Source organism: Bombina bombina, chromosome 10, assembly GCF_027579735.1.
Source record: "Bombina bombina isolate aBomBom1 chromosome 10, aBomBom1.pri, whole genome shotgun sequence".
In the NCBI taxonomy this organism is placed as follows: domain Eukaryota; kingdom Metazoa; phylum Chordata; class Amphibia; order Anura; family Bombinatoridae; genus Bombina; species Bombina bombina.
Window position 1 is genome coordinate 150,832,201 of NC_069508.1, and position 17,742 is coordinate 150,849,942.

The following is a 17,742-nucleotide window of genomic DNA, read 5'->3' on the forward strand; positions in this document are numbered from 1 at the left end:
TTTTGATTCCTCAAACAAGGGTAACCTTTCTGGGTTTCCAGATAGATTCAGTGTCCATGACTCTGTCTTTAACAGACAAGAGACGTCTAAAATTGATTACAGCTTGTCGAAACCTTCAGTCACAATCATTCCCTTCGGTAGCCTTATGCATGGAAATTCTAGGTCTTATGACTGCTGCATCGGACGCGATCCCCTTTGCTCGTTTTCACATGCGACCTCTTCAGCTCTGTATGCTGAACCAATGGTGCAGGGATTACACGAAGATATCTCAATTAATATCTTTAAAACCGATTGTTCGACACTCTCTAACGTGGTGGACAGATCACCATCGTTTAATTCAGGGGGCTTCTTTTGTTCTTCCGACCTGGACTGTAATTTCAACAGATGCAAGTCTCACAGGTTGGGGAGCTGTGTGGGGATCTCTGACTGCACAGGGAGTTTGGGAATCTCAGGAGGTGAGATTACCGATCAATATTTTGGAACTCCGTGCAATTTTCAGAGCTCTTCAGTTTTGGCCTCTTCTGAAGAGAGAATCGTTCATTTGTTTTCAGACAGACAATGTCACAACTGTGGCATACATCAATCATCAAGGAGGGACTCACAGTCCTCTGGCTATGAAAGAAGTATCTCGAATTTTGGTTTGGGCGGAATCCAGCTCCTGTCTAATCTCTGCGGTTCATATCCCAGGTGTAGACAATTGGGAAGCGGATTATCTCAGTCGCCAAACGTTGCATCCGGGCGAATGGTCTCTTCACCCAGAGGTATTTCTTCAGATTGTTCAAATGTGGGGGCTTCCAGAGATAGATCTGATGGCCTCTCATCTAAACAAGAAACTTCCCAGGTATCTGTCCAGATCCCGGGATCCTCAGGCGGAGGCAGTGGATGCATTATCACTTCCTTGGAAGTATCATCCTGCCTATATCTTTCCGCCTCTAGTTCTTCTTCCAAGAGTAATCTCCAAGATTCTGAGGGAATGCTCGTTTGTTCTGCTAATAGCTCCGGCATGGCCTCACAGGTTTTGGTATGCGGATCTTGTCCGGATGGCATCTTGCCAACCATGGACTCTTCCGTTAAGACCAGACCTTCTGTCGCAAGGTCCTTTTTTGCATCCGGATCTGAAATACTTAAACTTAAAGGTATGGAGATTGAACGCTTGATTCTTGGTCAAAGAGGTTTCTCTGACTCTGTGATTGATACTATGTTACAGGCTCGTAAATCTGTATCTAGAGAGATATATTATAGAGTCTGGAAGACTTATATTTCTTGGTGTCTTACTCATCATTTTTCTTGGTATTCTTTTAGAATTCCGAGAATATTACAATTTCTTCAGGATGGTTTAGATAAGGGTTTGTCCGCAAGTTCCTTGAAAGGACAAATCTCTGCTCTTTCTGTTCTTTTTCACAGAAAGATTGCTATTCTTCCTGATATTCATTGTTTTGTACAAGCTTTGGTTCGTATAAAACCTGTCATTAAGTCAATTTCTCCTCCATGGAGTTTGAATTTGGTTCTGGGAGCTCTTCAAGCTCCTCCGTTTGAACCTATGCATTCATTGGACATTAAATTGCTTTCTTGGAAAGTTTTGTTCCTTTTGGCCATCTCTTCTGCCAGAAGAGTTTCTGAATTATCTGCTCTTTCTTGTGAGTCTCCTTTTCTGATTTTTCATCAGGATAAGGCGGTGTTGCGAACTTCTTTTGAATTTTTACCTAAGGTTGTGAATTCCAACAACATTAGTAGAGAAATCGTGGTTCCTTCATTATGTCCTAATCCTAAGAATTCTAAGGAGAAATCGTTACATTCTTTGGATGTTGTTAGAGCTTTCAAATATTATGTTGAAGCTACTAAATCTTTCCGAAAGACTTCTAGTCTATTTGTCATCTTTTCTGGTTCTAGAAAAGGCCAGAAAGCTTCTGCCATTTCTTTGGCATCCTGGTTGAAATCTTTAATTCATCTTGCCTATGTTAATTCGGGTAAGACTCCGCCTCAGAGGATTACAGCTCATTCTACTAGGTCAGTTTCTACTTCCTGGGCGTTTAGGAATGAAGCTTCAGTTGATCAGATTTGCAAAGCAGCGACTTGGTCCTCTTTGCATACTTTTACTAAATTCTACCATTTTGATGTATTCTCTTCTTCTGAAGCAGTTTTTGGTAGAAAGGTACTTCAGGCAGTGGTTTCGGTTTGAATCTTCTGCTTATGTTTTTCATTAAACTTTATTTTGGGTGTGGATTATTTTCAGCAGGAATTGGCTGTCTTTATTTTATCCCTCCCTCTCTAGTGACTCTTGTGTGGAAAGATCCACATCTTGGGTATTCATTATCCCATACGTCACTAGCTCATGGACTCTTGCTAATTACATGAAAGAAAACATAATTTATGTAAGAACTTACCTGATAAATTCATTTCTTTCATATTAACAAGAGTCCATGAGGCCCACCCTTTTTTGTGGTGGTTATGATTTTTTGTATAAAGCACAATTATTCCAATTCCTTATTTTATATGCTTCGCACTTTTTTCTTATCACCCCACTTCTTGGCTATTCGTTAAACTGATTTGTGGGTGTGGTGAGGGGTGTATTTATAGGCATTTTAAGGTTTGGGAAACTTTGCCCCTCCTGGTAGGAATGTATATCCCATACGTCACTAGCTCATGGACTCTTGTTAATATGAAAGAAATGAATTTATCAGGTAAGTTCTTACATAAATTATGTTTTTGGTTATGCAATTCTACCGTATTTACTAGCCCCAAGGCTGAACATAGTGATCTGAGATGTCATCGCAGAAAATGCAGTCTGTCTGCAGAAAGACAGAACCCATGCAGGAACGGTTAGACTTAGTGCTTTAACTTTGTAGCTCTACTCTTCAAACAGAGCTGTGTTCTGGCTGCACTGTTTAAGTGTTCCAGTGCATCAAGAGAAAAGTGCTGTTTGAAGTTAACATACAAATATGCAGTAACACTGTAAAGCAGCAGTGCATTAATTAACTGGCTTTTTTTCAAACACTCCCCTAGCCTTTCCCAGTCTGCAAAGCTTTTTGTTCTGAATGTAAGACGTTCTTATCAGGATTGCACCTTTTTATTACTACATTTCTATGTTAGACCAAGAGGAAGGGAAACAAATTTATTCAAGAGACATTTTGTAATTTTGTTTGTCTGCAGCTAATTTGCAATGACATTTTCAATTACTGCACTATATCATAAAACATTTAAAAATGGTTTTATTCTTTAGTTAACCAACACACTGCAATTGAACTGGTGCTTTAGTGTAACTGCCTAAGTTAAAATTGAATTTTATTTAAAAATGGCCTGCATAAATTTTTTTGCTAAAAAATCTTATTGCAGAAAGTGAGAAAAAATTCTCCCTCTAAGTTGTTCCGAGTGATCCATTTTAACTGGTAGAATGTATTACATTGTTTACAGCGGCTCCTTTACCTCTTACTTTTGCATTTGAAATAGTTGCTTTTGCCAGTGGTATCCCCACATATACTGGAAATGTTAATACTTGTCTATAACCTAGACAGCAGAAGAAATTGTTTTCAGTGGGATGTAGAAAAGAAAAGTAATGTTAATTTTCAATTGTTCAAAGTATTGGGCTTATATATACAGAGATATGAAAGCGTGTGTGTATATATAGATAGTGCAGTTTCCCTGCAAGCGTAGTCCATTTTAATGGGTTGGGGTATCAAAGAGCAGAACCAGCTGTTTCATATACAAAAGAGCATTTTTTTTCATACATTTTATACTCTGCTACTGATATAATAAGTCATTGGATACACATTAAGGGGGAACCAGTTTTACAGTACACTGTCCCTTTAATGTATAGATAGCAGCCCTCCTAATTTTAGCTATTTCTGCAGGCTCAGGTCATTTAAATGGACATGCTCTTAAAAACAATAATTGATGCTTCAATATGCAAAAAATGCAATTTCATATACATATATTTCATATACTCAGCCTGCTGTAACAAGTCACTGGTAAAACATTTAAAGAGAACAGTTTTACAGTTCAATGTCCCATTAAACTTTCAAATGTGCCTCTTTGTATTCTTTGCTGAAACTTTTCGCTTATGGGGCATATTGTGGTAGGCTCAGGAATGTGCACGTCTTGAGCGCTGTTCGTATAACATCGTTGCAAACCCTGCAGCCATTTTAATTCTCAAGACTCATGCTTACTCCTGAGCCCACCTTAGTAAGCTGTTTCTGAAAGGTGTTCAGTTTTTTTTTTTCTTGGTATAATTTTTGTTTGTTTTGTTAATGCATACAGCATTATCACAATAATTTGTATATCACATTAAGTAATGTCAGGTATACAATGGGAACAAATAACATTGGATATTGAAAAGAATACACAGAATATTTATCATATGAATAACATAAAAGGATTGACATTTAGAGACCTCTCAAATGACACAAGAGGCCACTTCTTGGACCTCTAAAAATAGAAGGAAATTTTCAAGCTACAGGTGGTCATTTAAGCCTTAGGAGACCACTCTTGGGTCTCATACCAAACCTTTGGTTTCTGTTTTTGTGTTTTGTTTTGATAATGAAAACATAAATGTTACCGTCACATGTCAATTTCAAATAATAACAGTAGGAATATAATTGTAACTATGGGTATATGAATTAGAATATATACTGAAAACATGGAGTAATAGAACTTAAAGGGACACTCAAGTCAAAATTAAACTATCATTATTCACATACAGCATGCAATTTTAAACAACTTTGCAATTTACTTTCATTAAAGGACCAGTAAACACAGTAGATTTGCATAATTAACTGCATGATAACAAGACAATGCCGTAGCACTTAGTCTGAACTTCACACGAGCAGTAGATTTTTTTTTTTTTTTTTTTCTAACAAATTTCAGTTATGTATATTTCCACTCCCCCTGTACCATGTGACAGCCATCAGCCAATCACAAATGCTTATATGTATATGCTGTGAATTCTTGCACATGCTCAGTAGGAGCTGGTGACTCAAAGTGTAAATATAAAATACTGCATAATTTTTTTTTTTTAATAAAAGTAAATTGGAAAGTTGTTTAAAAGGACATGCTGTATCTGAATTATGAACGTTTAATTTGACCTGAGTGTCCCTTTAACAAAATGCACAGTCTTTTTTATATTTACTTTTTGAGTCACCAGCTCTTACTGGCTATGTGCAAGAATAAACATATATGCATTTGTGATCGGCTGATGGCTGTCGCATGGTACAGGGGGAGTGGAAATACACAACTCTTAATTGTTAGAAAAAAAAATCTACTACTCATTTGAAGTTCAGACTAAGTGCTATTGCATTGTATTGTTATCTTGCATTTGTTGATTATACAAATCTTCAGTGTTTACTGGTCCTTTAATCAAGAGCCACCTTTATGTTAAATGTGTTACCTCCAAAGAATGGCTGTGCGCTATAATCTGTTCTATGTAACATAGAAGGTGATAAGACCACAGTATAAATGATTATCTGAAAGAGAACCTTTCGGGATACTGTTTGTTTGTTTTTAGCTTTTCTGTATAAGCACTATCAAAAAGGATGGGGATATTTTCACTTAAATGTTATACAACAACTTAGAGTTACAGTAAAAAGGGAGTATTATCTATAATAAATCGCTGTCTTAGTTGGAGAAATTTTCATATAAGTCAGGCTGTCGGCAGCCGAGACAGACTAACTCTTATCTAGGCAGCAGGGTAGTTAATAGTACTAGACACTTAAATATCAGTGACAAGGAACTAAGTAGATGCTAACATCAATTAACTTGCTTAGTTCTAGATAAGTGTTAACAGCAAGTAAGCTTAAGGGGACAGTCAAGTCCAAAATAAACTCTCATTTTTCAAATAGGGCATGTAATTTTAAACAACTTTCCAATTTACTTTTATCAGCAATTTTGCTTTGTTCTATTGGTATTCTAGTTGAAAGCAAACCTAGGAAGGCTCATATAATTTCTAAGCCCTTGAAGGCCGCCTCTATTTTATTTACTTTTCACCGCAGGGGAGAGCAAGCTCATGTAGGCCATATAGATAGCATTGTGATCACGCCCGTGGCTAGTGGCAGACACTGCACTAATTGGCTAAAATGCAAGTCAATAGATAATAACTAAGTCATGTGATTAGGGGCGGTCAGAAGATGCTTAGATACAAGTTAGTCACAGAAGTAAAAAGTGTATTAATATAACAGTGTTGGTTTTGCAAAACTGGGGAATGGGTAATAAAGGGATTATCTATCTTTTTAAACAACAAAAATTCTGGTGTTGACTGTCCCTTTAAGGGTCGGCATTTGTGTCATATCTGTAACCCCACATGGTATCCCAATTCCATTGCAAGGTGATATGCAATATGTACAGAGCAATAACACAGGGTGAAGTGCACTCTCTCGATTTTGTGTCACGCCAAATATAATTTATATAATGTTTGTCATGGTATTAAGTATATGTTAGGGAAAAAGATGAGAAACGAGCACTAAAATTCAAAAACCTTGAAGCATATACCAACGTTTAAAATGGCATTTTAAATAAACCATATAGCCGAGAAATACCTCGGACTTCAGACTTAAAAGGCATCCATTAGAGCAGTGTTTTTCAACCAGTGTGCCGTGGCACACTAGTGTGCCTTGAGAGATCCTCAGGTGTGCCACGGCAGACTGACAACAGTGTGACATATTTTTTAAACTTTGCTTGTTTTTTACTCCCAGTGCAGGGGTAGTTTGTAGGAGGCATGGCATCACAGCACAATACATACAGTATGTGTGTGTTTGTGTGTGTGTGTGTGTATATGTATATATATATATATATATATATATATATATATATATATATATATATATATATATATATATATATATATATATATATATATATATATATATATATATATATATATATATATATATATATATATATATATATATATATATATATATATATATATTGTATTAGGCTACAATGTGTGATTTTTTTTTTTTAAATTTTGGGATGGTGGTGTGCCACGGGATTTTTTTAATGCAAAAAAGTGTGCCACGGCAAAAAAAAGGTTAAAAATCACTGCATTAGAGGTTTCAATGGGCAACAAGTCTGTATGTTTAGTATATCTGAGTCTTTGAAAGATCTAAACTAACAGAACCTTAAGCAAACTCCACAAATGGTGACATGCGTAGGAGTCCAACAGGTAAACAGGACCGCTATAGTTCATTAGATACCTATTTTAGCGCCACAAAATGTCGAGTGGTCGATTGGGTAAATGAACAGGGGCATCCACTTTTCGGAGCGGCACATCCTTGAGTCTCATATGGCAGACCCAAGATTGTAGTCTGGAGATTGCGGACTGTAACACAATTTAGGATCTCAATCTCTCCCGAATGGTAAGCAAGAGCCCCGCTTCGCCAGGTGTTGCTGTGGGTCTCCATGCTTCGAAAGGGGGTCCTGGCCAAGACCATCTCGTATGTGTCAACTACATCAGTCTGGGCACAGCTCGATCCATATATATCGCTACAGAGGACAGCCGGACACCTAGGATCTCCCTGCATCTTTCTCCGTAGGAAATACATGAGCTTTAACTTCCACGTGCAAGCTAATAGCCTCTCCGTCCTCTGAGCTGGTCACCTTTCTCCCGGTCAATTGTGAGACTGCAAGGGGTGTCGAGGGTAAGTCTCTGTCTCCCTCTCTTAGACCAACTCAGATTGAAAGCAGGTTGTGATAAGCCAACCAAGCCTTTGAAAGTCTTCTAGTAGCTGAATAATTGGTGCTTTTGTTTTTTGCATGTTTGATGCCATGTTGATTTAAATTGCGGACTAGTGGCAGAACTTTGTAGAGAATTTTAAGTGTTAGAGTGGCTCTCTTTACAAGTTAGGCTCTTGACAGGAACAAGACGGTTGTACAGCATAAAAAGCTGTTCTACCTTACCATTCCAGTTCTTTAGGGCTGAGGAATTAAATAGTGATATCAAACTGATCAGCATGAAGAGCAAGATCCAAATGTTGCAAGCAGGCATGGATGACTAATCTCTTGGCCGATAAGCAGCAGATTTATCGGGCCCTCTACTCAGCCTCTGAAAGAAGCGACTCATGGCCGCCGGCTGGAAGCGTCCCCTTTCTTGGTATATTTTTTTTTATTGAAACTTAACATTTTTAATCATAGAAGTAAATTGGGAAGACATCTGTTTAATTGTAATTTCAATTTGAAACCTGAATTTTTTTTTTTTTTTAATTTTTTTTTCCATTTTGACTTGTGTCCCTTTTATAAAAATTGCCACAATTCAGTGGGGTTGATCAGAATGTTTTTAGAAAAAACAAATTATCTACAAAACTCTCCATAGACTATAATGGTGTCTTTCAGTTGATAATCGCTATCCTTTTAAACTTATCTAATGATGATTTTATCTGCTCTGTATTCACTAGTTCTATGTTCTGTGCAGCTGATTCAATAAAGCTCTCACATCTGTCCCACCTATAGTGAATCAGCTGCATAGAATAACATAATTGGCAAAGACACCTCTTAACGTTTTTCAATGTGGTAATACAAACCCCACCACTAAGAAGTAGCACATAATAGAAATAAGTTATTTAAAGGGACAGTCAACCATAGAATTGTTATTGTTTTAAAAGATAGATAATCCCTTTATTACTCATTCCCCAGTTTTGCATAACCAACACAGTTATATTAATGTACTTTTTACCTTTGTGATTACCTTGTATCTAGGAACCTTCTTCCAGCCCCCTGATCACATGACTGTGACTGTTTATTATCTATTGTCTTAAATTTAGCATTGTATTGTGCTAGATCTTAAATAACCCCCTGTGCTTGAACACAGTGTTATCTATATGGCCCACGTGTACTTTGTCTCTTTGTGTTGAAAAGAGATTTAAAAAGCCTGTGATAAGAGGCAGCCCTCAAAGGCTTAGAAATCAGCATATGAGCCTACCTATGTTTAGTTTAAACTAAGAATACCAAGAGAAAAAAGCTAATTTGATGATAAAAGTAAATTGGAAAGTCAATTAAAATTAAAAGTCCTATCTGAATAATGAAAGTTTAATTTATACTAAACTGTCACTTTTAAATGGATTTTACCTTTTTTACTTTATTTTTTAAACTTCTTTTGAGTAGTGTCCATTACTTCCTATTTACTGCCCTACAACGAGGAGGCTGTGGTCTGTACAGGAAGCTTATCTAGCATGTCATAAAACTGAGTTAGGTTATCTAGTCTATTCACTTAATACTAAACCGAGTCAGATATGCTCATGCTAAGAACTGCCAGAATAACAAAAGTTTCAAAAATATCCCCACTCTTCTCTCCCTGAGGGCTTATACTGAGATTTAAGTGCTCATTTTGCAAGAAAATAATTAAGCTGTTTTGTGTTTAAACAATCTATTTCTTTTTAGGTTTACTTTGATCTAACATATTTGTTTTTACCAAATGAGCTGTTTAATATCCTTTTTAAATACAGTAGAATTGCATAGCAAACAAGTGCATAATAAGAAAATGACAAAAGCGTGTTTTTAAATGGGCAGTTTTTTTTTTTTTTTTGTGACAAATTTCAAAACATACTTCCATTTGCCAGCCCCTTGTATCATGTGACAGCCATCAGCCAATCACTCATATATACATTTAGACCAGGGGTTTTCAAAGTCTTAGATGGTATGGTGGGTCTCCCCTCTGATGAAATTTACAAGGCACTCCCCAATAATAGTTTTATTTTTCTCTTTAAAGAATATTTTAATTTAATATTTAGTTTTAATTTGGGTAATTTACATCCGATCCAGGGTTCACACACGGCTCACGAAATGATTCTGCTTGACCAAAGTGTTTCAATTTACTGTTACTTCTGTTTTAAATTCAAATTACTGATCAAGACAATAAACACAATTCAGTCGGTCAATTTGACCTCAGTACCTTTCTTCTACCTACATTCCGCTCTTGGCCTTATTCCACCGTGACATTGGCAAAACGGAACAGTTTTTGCCAACAATGACACTTGCAAAGTCAGCTGCTGCTTGTGGTTCCCATAGAATAGTGCAGTGTCTGCTCCTGCACCTCCCCTTATGTGCCCTAGTGCCCTCTGGGGAGGGAGGCAGCCGCACACTTTGAAAACCACTGGTTTAGACAAAGCTGGTGCCTCAGAAAGAGTGTGTATAAAAATACTGGGTACCTGTAGTGAAGTAAACTGAAAGCTTCTTAAAACTGGATGCTCTATCTTAATCATGAAAGTTTTCTTTCTACTATTTTTCATGGAATAGGTTTTTTTTTTTTTGTTTTTTTTTTTTAATTTTAAGTCTGATCATGGTTAATATTTTTAGCTTGTCCAAGAGCTATGCTGGCAAACATGCAGTGGGCTGTATATTTGTAAACCAACATTCTAGAGTTTACATTTATAGTAACAATGAATATAGATACAATTAAACTAATCGTCCAAAAAGTTTTTTGTTAAGGACTGAGGGCTGTGTAAATATTTAGGTGACCTTAAAGGGACACTGAACACAAAATTTTTTTCTTTTGTGATTCAGATAGAGCATGCAATTTTAAGAAACTTTCTAATTTATTCCTATTATCAAATTGTCTTCATTCTCTTGGTATCTTTATTTGAAATGTAAGAATGTAAGTTTTGCTGGCCCATTTTTGGTGAACAAACTGGGTTGTTCTTGTTGATAGGTGGATAAATTCACCCACCATTAAACAAGTGCTTTCCGTGGTTCTGAACCAAAAAAAATAGCTTAGATGCTTTTTTCAAATAAAGAAAGCAAGGGAATGAAGACATATTTAATAGGAGTAAATTAGAAAGTTGCTTAAAATTGCATGCTCTATCTGAATTACGAAATAAAAAATTTGGGTTTAGTGTCCCTTTAAATAGGACAGCCCTGTGTAAACATCACACACATTGAATATACTGCAATGCTGTATAAATATATTCATCTTTTTTCTTAACTTCCTTCTACAGTTTGCACATTATGTAATTTATGTCATGTATAATGAAATAATCCAAACCTGAAAATGTCTACAAACTTTTTTTTTTTTCCTAGCAATTCATAATTTATTTATTAAAAAAAAATGGTGATTTTGAAACTTGCAGAAAAGCCATGTCTACATACAAAATTAATGTTTTAAAAACTTTTTAAACTGTCACTTCATAGTAGTAGTAATTGGCAAAACTTCTTTAAAACCCTGGAGGCTATATATATTATCTTCCTTTTTTAAAGGGGCGTACATGTCAACTTGAAACTTTAATGATTCAAAGAGCATGCTATTTAAGAGACTTTTCAATTTTATTTCTGTTATCAAATGTAGTTAATTCTCTTGTATACTTTGTTGAAAAGCATACCTAGATAGTCACAGGAGCCAGCAATGCATTACTGGTAGCCAACTCTTGTCACCGGCTCATCAGATGTGTTTAGCTAGGTCCCAGTACTGATTTGGAACTTTAACTATATAGTTAACCCCTGCATTTTCTTTTTTATATTTTAATTCCCCTTTAGTTGTGTCCAGTTAGGGCTTTTTGTAAATGAGTGTGCCTAAACTATGTGATTGCAGTAGATATTTTGAATGTTATAATAAACTGCTGTTCATTTTTATATTTTTAATTTCCTGGGCTTGCAGATTTTCCCTGTATCATGCTCCTTTTTGTAATTGTCCTATGTACTGTTAGAAAATAATTGAGGAGCCAGGTAAATGGCTGGTTCCTAAGTAACTGTTGCACAACATTGCACGTGCCTTTGAGCACGTCAGGTTTACCTAGTTTTTTTATAAGTAAACAGGAGAAGACTGTTAAGGTGCTTTAGTCTTTACTGTTCCTGTTTTTCAACCTCCAACATTGATCCCACATGAATCATGTTTGATGACCTGAATCACCAGTTTTATGGTTTCCTTGGATTTTATCTCAGAAAGTTATGTACTTTAATAATTTTGCCAATTTCATATAATTTAGCTCCAAAAATAGTGGAATTCCTAACTCTGACCTTAAAATGCAACTCTGCTACATATCCGTCCCTAATTGGCTTTAAATTATGCAAAATATTGCTGACTTCCCAAGTCTAGCTCTGCTACATATTTGTCCCTAATTGGCTTTAAATGATAAATACAAAACAATGCACTTGTATGCAAACTAAAGCCCAGATTGGCTCCTCTAAAGCAAGTGGTGGTGTGGTTTGCTTATTGAAGAGAAATTGCAGCAATCAATTTGTTTTAAAAAAAGTTTACACTTGGCTGATATAATTTATAGCAACACAAGTGTCTTGTGATTACAAGGTGTTTCCTGTCCCTTTAATTATGCATTGCAAATACTGGAAAACCGGAACACCTACATCAGAAATACTTAAAGGGACATTAAACCCATATTTTCTTTCAAGATTTAGAAAGAACTTGCAATTTTTTAAACAACTTTCTAATTTACTTCTATTATCTAATATGCTTAATTCTCTTGATATCCTTTGCTTAAAAGCATATCTAGATAGGCTCAGTAGCTGCTGATTGGTGGCTGCACATAGATGCCCCGTGTGATTGGCTCACCCATGTGCATTGCTATTCCTTCAACAAAGGATATCTGAAAAATGAAACAAATTAGATAATAGAAGTAAATTGGAAAGTTGATTAAAATTGTATTCTCTTTCCGAATCATGAAATATATTTTTGGGGTTTAATGTCCCTTTAAGATCTAAATTATTCAATGTAGGAGTCAGCATGTTGGGTACTAGATAACAAAGATTCGGTACACAAAATTTTGTTTTATTGGATATTGAAAGGCAACACCGGAAATCCAGTCCTCCCGGTAAGGACGACTTCTACAGGATAAAAGACCATTCAATACCACTTTAGCTCCTACAACCAAGCAGTTACTATATAAAAATAGTAAGTAAACCACATTAGCACATTTGTTACTTGTTTTGTACAAGTTTCTGTTATTCGTTTTGTATAGATTGCAATGATTTCCTTCCTAATAGTATCTCCGACACTGCTTGGATCTTTCGAGCAGTACCAGGTCAACTTTCTGCCAACCCAGATTCAGACTATTAAAGACATTTCATAAACTTTGGTGAATCAAAATAGTGTCTGGAATATTATTGTAATATCCAACTCCCTCTTGACGAGGTTCTCATTTCACTTTCCAGCTAAATGTTTGAAGGAAATACGTAATGTACAATTCGACTTGTTTGTATACAGTAATTTTATTGTTCATAAAATTCTTCTTAAAGGGACATACACTTTTTTTTTTCTTTGCATAAATGTTTTGTAGATGTATTTATATAGCCCATAGTTTTTTTTTTTTCCGTTTTTTAAAGTGGATAGTTTGCTTATTTTTAAAGGGACACTCAGGTTAAATTACATTTTCATGATCCCGATACAGCATGTAATTTTAAACAACTTTCAAAAAGTGCACAGTCTTTTATATTTACAATTTTTGAGTCACCAGATCCTACTGAGCATGTGCAAGAATTCAGACTATACGTATATGCATATGTGATTGGCTGATTGCTATCACATGGTACAAGGGGAGTGGAAATATACATAACTTTGAAATTTGTTATAAAAAAAATCTACTACTCATTTGAAGTTCAGACTAAGTGCTATTGCATTGTCTTGTTATCTTGCATTTGTTGATTATGCAAATCTAATGTGTTGACTGGTCCTTTAAATAACATTGCTCTGATTTTCAGACTCCTAACCAAGCCCCAAAGTTTCAGAATAAAACGTATACCTACTCCAGCTTGCTTCTGTTTGTGTAAAGGGTCTTTTTATATGCAGGGAGAGGGGGAGTGTTTGATTTTTCCCCACTTGCAGTGGGTGCTCCAGTAACATTTTAAACAGAGCTAAACTGGAAGCTTCTAAGTAAGTTTTTTTTTTTTAAATGGTTTTATACTGTATTTTTATATCCGGATCTGTTCATATTATTCTTTATAATATTGTCTATTACATTATTATATGAAAATTGATGTATACTGTCTCTTTAATAAAAGATTTAAACCTAAATATGAATCATATAAATAGTATATTATAAAAGTTTACCAACTATCTGAGTGGGGGAGGGGGTTGAATTCCACTGTGGGTTTTCATATGAAGTTATACTTTTTTTGTATGAATTTGTACCTCCATCACATTCAGGGGGATTTAATTTTGTGTTCAGGTTTGTTAAACATTTTTTTTTTTTTTAATAAAATCAAACTGATTTTGTTTTTATTTTGCAGCCTTCCAATGTTCACAGTTCTCAGACGGTTCTCAATATTGTTTACAATGATGGCTGAAGGAATGTTGCTCAAGTAAGATTTAAAAAAAAATGACCTCTCTATTTCTGTTTAAAGTGATATTAAAGGGACAGCTGACTCAGTCTCCCCTTTTAATTTGTCCCAATGATCCACTTTACCTGCTGGAGTGTATTAAATTGTTTAAAAGTATTTCCATTACCCTTATATTGGCATTTGAAATGGGTTATTTAGCCTGTGGTATTCCCACCCATCCTGAAAGTTTTTGGCCTCAAGGCAAAGCTGTGTGAACACAGCCAGTAGAAGAAATTACACTCCAAGTGGGGTATAAGAGATAAGGTAATACAATTTTAATTTTCCATCGTTATCTCCAAGTATTGGTGATTGGTTTATGGACAGATATAAGATAAAGAAGCAGATATATGTACACTATTTTTTAGTATACTGTCCCTTTTAAACCTACTGATAAAGGAACTGTAAAGTAAATTATCTTTTTTTTTGGTTTTATGTCCTTTTAAATTCCCATATTAAATGTTCAATTTAACAAAATAAAATTATTTTGCTTAACTTTACTACTGGCTTTTTTTTTTTTTTTTTTCTTTCCTCACTTCCCCTAGTGAAGAGGTTTGTGCTTACTACACAATGATTGCTTAGGTAATATTTGCATTGTGTCCTTATTGCCAGCCCTAGAGGAGATATGAAAAACATACCTAAGCTTTTCAAGAGGTACTTTAAATTGCAAAAACCTGCAAATTTAGCTAGAAAAATAGTTTTAAAGAGAAGCCAAATTTTTAAAGGGACATTCCGGTCAAAATTTAAATGCACATAAATGAATTACATTTTTGAATAGAAACCTATTTACATTATAGTAAAATAGATAACTGTTTTAGTGTTAACATTTTTATGTGCATGTGAAGCATAGCTAGATATTCTCAGTGCACCTGCATTTTAAATACTGCAGCTGCTCATAGCACCAGTGGGGCTTTTATTATGTCGGCAATTAACAAATTGAGTCATTACCAGATGATACAAACACCTTAGGCTCTCTGAGCAAGTTCTGTGTTTGAAATACTGGTGCACTGTGCATACTTAACATTTTAAAGCCGTTATGCCGTTCTATTCCGTCATAATTACACTGTGCTTTAAAGCCGTTATGACGGAATAGAACGTCATAGCTAACGGCTGTCCTGAAGCCTTCTGTGCTGATCAGGATTTGATTGCGGTCTGGAGGGCGTTCCTAGGGTTGTAGGGACGCCCCCCAGACGCGATCCAATAATTGGTTTCAATTTGTCTACATCGGAACAGTTGCAATACTTTGTTACGTGCTGACAAAGCAAAATTGGTGATAAAAGTAAATTGGAAAATTGTTTAAAATTACATGCCCTATCTAAATCATGAAAATTTTTTTTATTTTTTTTGGCCTAGACTGTCCCTTTAACTTAAAGGTATGTGAAAAAAAACAAAAATGGATCTAATTTGCTTTGTTAATATCTAGGTAGGCTCAGAAGCAGCACTGCAATGCTGGGAGCTAGCTGCTGATTACCGGATGTATTTAGCTAGCTCCCAGTAATGCGCTGCTTCTCCAACAAAGGATACCAAGAGAATAAAGCAATTTGATAATAGAATTGGAAATTTGTATAAAATCGTATGCTTTAAAATCTGGAATCTGAACCTTATTAATCTGTATTTTATATTTGTATTAAATGACGGTCTCCAACAAACCTTTTCCATCAGTCTTGTGATTGTGTTTGGTCATAAGGATCTTTTCAGCACGTAACAAAGTATTGCAGTGGTTCTTTGGCCATAGTAATTTTCTTCCATGAACTCACCATCCGCTCCCCCTTACCTACCTGTAAAAAAAATAATATACAGATTAGCAGTTCACAATCCATAATGAAGATAACACACAAAAAGAGTAATCCATTTTTTTTTTTATTTTTTTTTTTGCTTTAAAAGGACAGTAATTCAGTACTAGGAGCTAGCTGAAAGACAATAACAAAAAGCATATGTGCAGCCACCAATCAGCAGTTTTTGAGCCTACCTGTGTATACTTTACTACAAAGTATGCAAAAAGAACTAAACAAATTAGACAATAGAAATACTGTATATTAAAGTGATTTAAAATTGCATGCTTCCCTTTTTAATTAGTGGTGTATTATCTTAAAGTCAAGTGTCCTTTATACCATGTGTATTACTTCACTGTTAAAGGGACAGTGTATAACAATTTTCATGTAAGTGCATGTAATAGACACTACTATAAATAAGAATATGCAGATAGTGATATAAAAATCCAGTATAAAACCTTTTTAAAAACTTACTTAGAAGCTTCAAGTTTAGCACTGTTGATGAGGTTAAGCTGGAACACCCACTGAAAGGGGCTGGGAAAACAATAAGAGCAGACCCCCCCCCCCCTTCCCTGCATATGAAGACAGATTACCTAAACAGGAGCAAGCGGGAGTCTGTAATCTGACACTGTGGGGCTTGGTTAGGCAGCTGAAAACAATCACGTTATTTAAATAAAACAAAATGCAAAACTATACATTGTTACAAAAACACTCCCAGTGTACAATGTCCCTTTAAAATTGTGATGGTCAGTCTTGATGAGGTGATACCAGTATCATGTCTGTTTTTAAAAGGTTTTGGTCTGTATTTTTAGATCAGTATCTTTGCATATTCTTCTTTATATTAGTCTATTACATGCAGTTATATGAAAATTGGTGTATACTGTCCCTTTTAATAGGAACAGTCTAGTCCAAATGAAACTGTCATGATTCCAATAGGGTATGCAATTTTAAACAACTTATCAATTTACTTTTATCATCAAAATTACTTTGCTCTCTTGGTGTTAGTGGAAAGCTAAACCTAGGTAGGCTCATGCTATTTTCTAAGCTGTTGAACTGCTTATCTCGTATTTTTACAGTTTTTGGCAGTTATTCACTGCTAGTTAACATTGTGCTCACTCCTGTGGAGTTATTTAGCCCTTATTGACTAAAATGCATGTGTCAAAAGAACTGAAATAAGGGGGCAGTCTGCAGAGGATTAGAAACAAGGTAATCAGAGGTAAAAAGTACATTAATATAACTGTTGGTTATGCAAAACTGAGGAATGGGTAATTAAGGGATTATCTATCTTAAACAATACAAATGTTGGAGTAGACTGTTGCTTTAATGTTAGCTTGTGTGTGTTAATGTGCAGTACTGATAAAACAAGTGCAAGCTTTCTGTACAGGTGGGCGCAATCTATCACTATCAGTAAAGTAGCTGGTAAACCCGAACTATGAAAACAGTAGGGAATTGAAATCACTTTCTTGCTTAGGATTTGCTTTAGGAAATGGCAATCACACTTTTGGAGGGATCCACTAGCATCCTCTTTCACTCATTGACTACTAGCAAAACACCATAGGGTAAGCCCTGCACCCCTAGATTTCACCTATTGTGCCTATTAGCGACCCCCTCTGTAATCTCTCCTCTCCACCCCCTGGTGGCAGTACCACTCACTTTGGGAACCACGGATGTAGTGTAAATGATTTACATTAGAACTAAGCCAATATGCTGCAAAGGCCAGCCTTAGTAG

General features: G+C 35.6%; 1 protein-coding gene across 1 annotated transcript in view; it reads left to right on the forward strand.

The window, feature by feature from the left end:
• The window catches only part of LOC128640929 (UDP-N-acetylglucosamine/UDP-glucose/GDP-mannose transporter), a 167,855-nt gene that overhangs the window by 11,381 nt on the left and 138,732 nt on the right, over positions 1–17,742 (forward strand). The window contains exon 5 of the mRNA XM_053693389.1: positions 14,155–14,226. Coding sequence (XP_053549364.1) covers positions 14,155–14,226 — 72 coding nt within the window. The remainder of the gene's footprint in view (positions 1–14,154; positions 14,227–17,742) is intronic.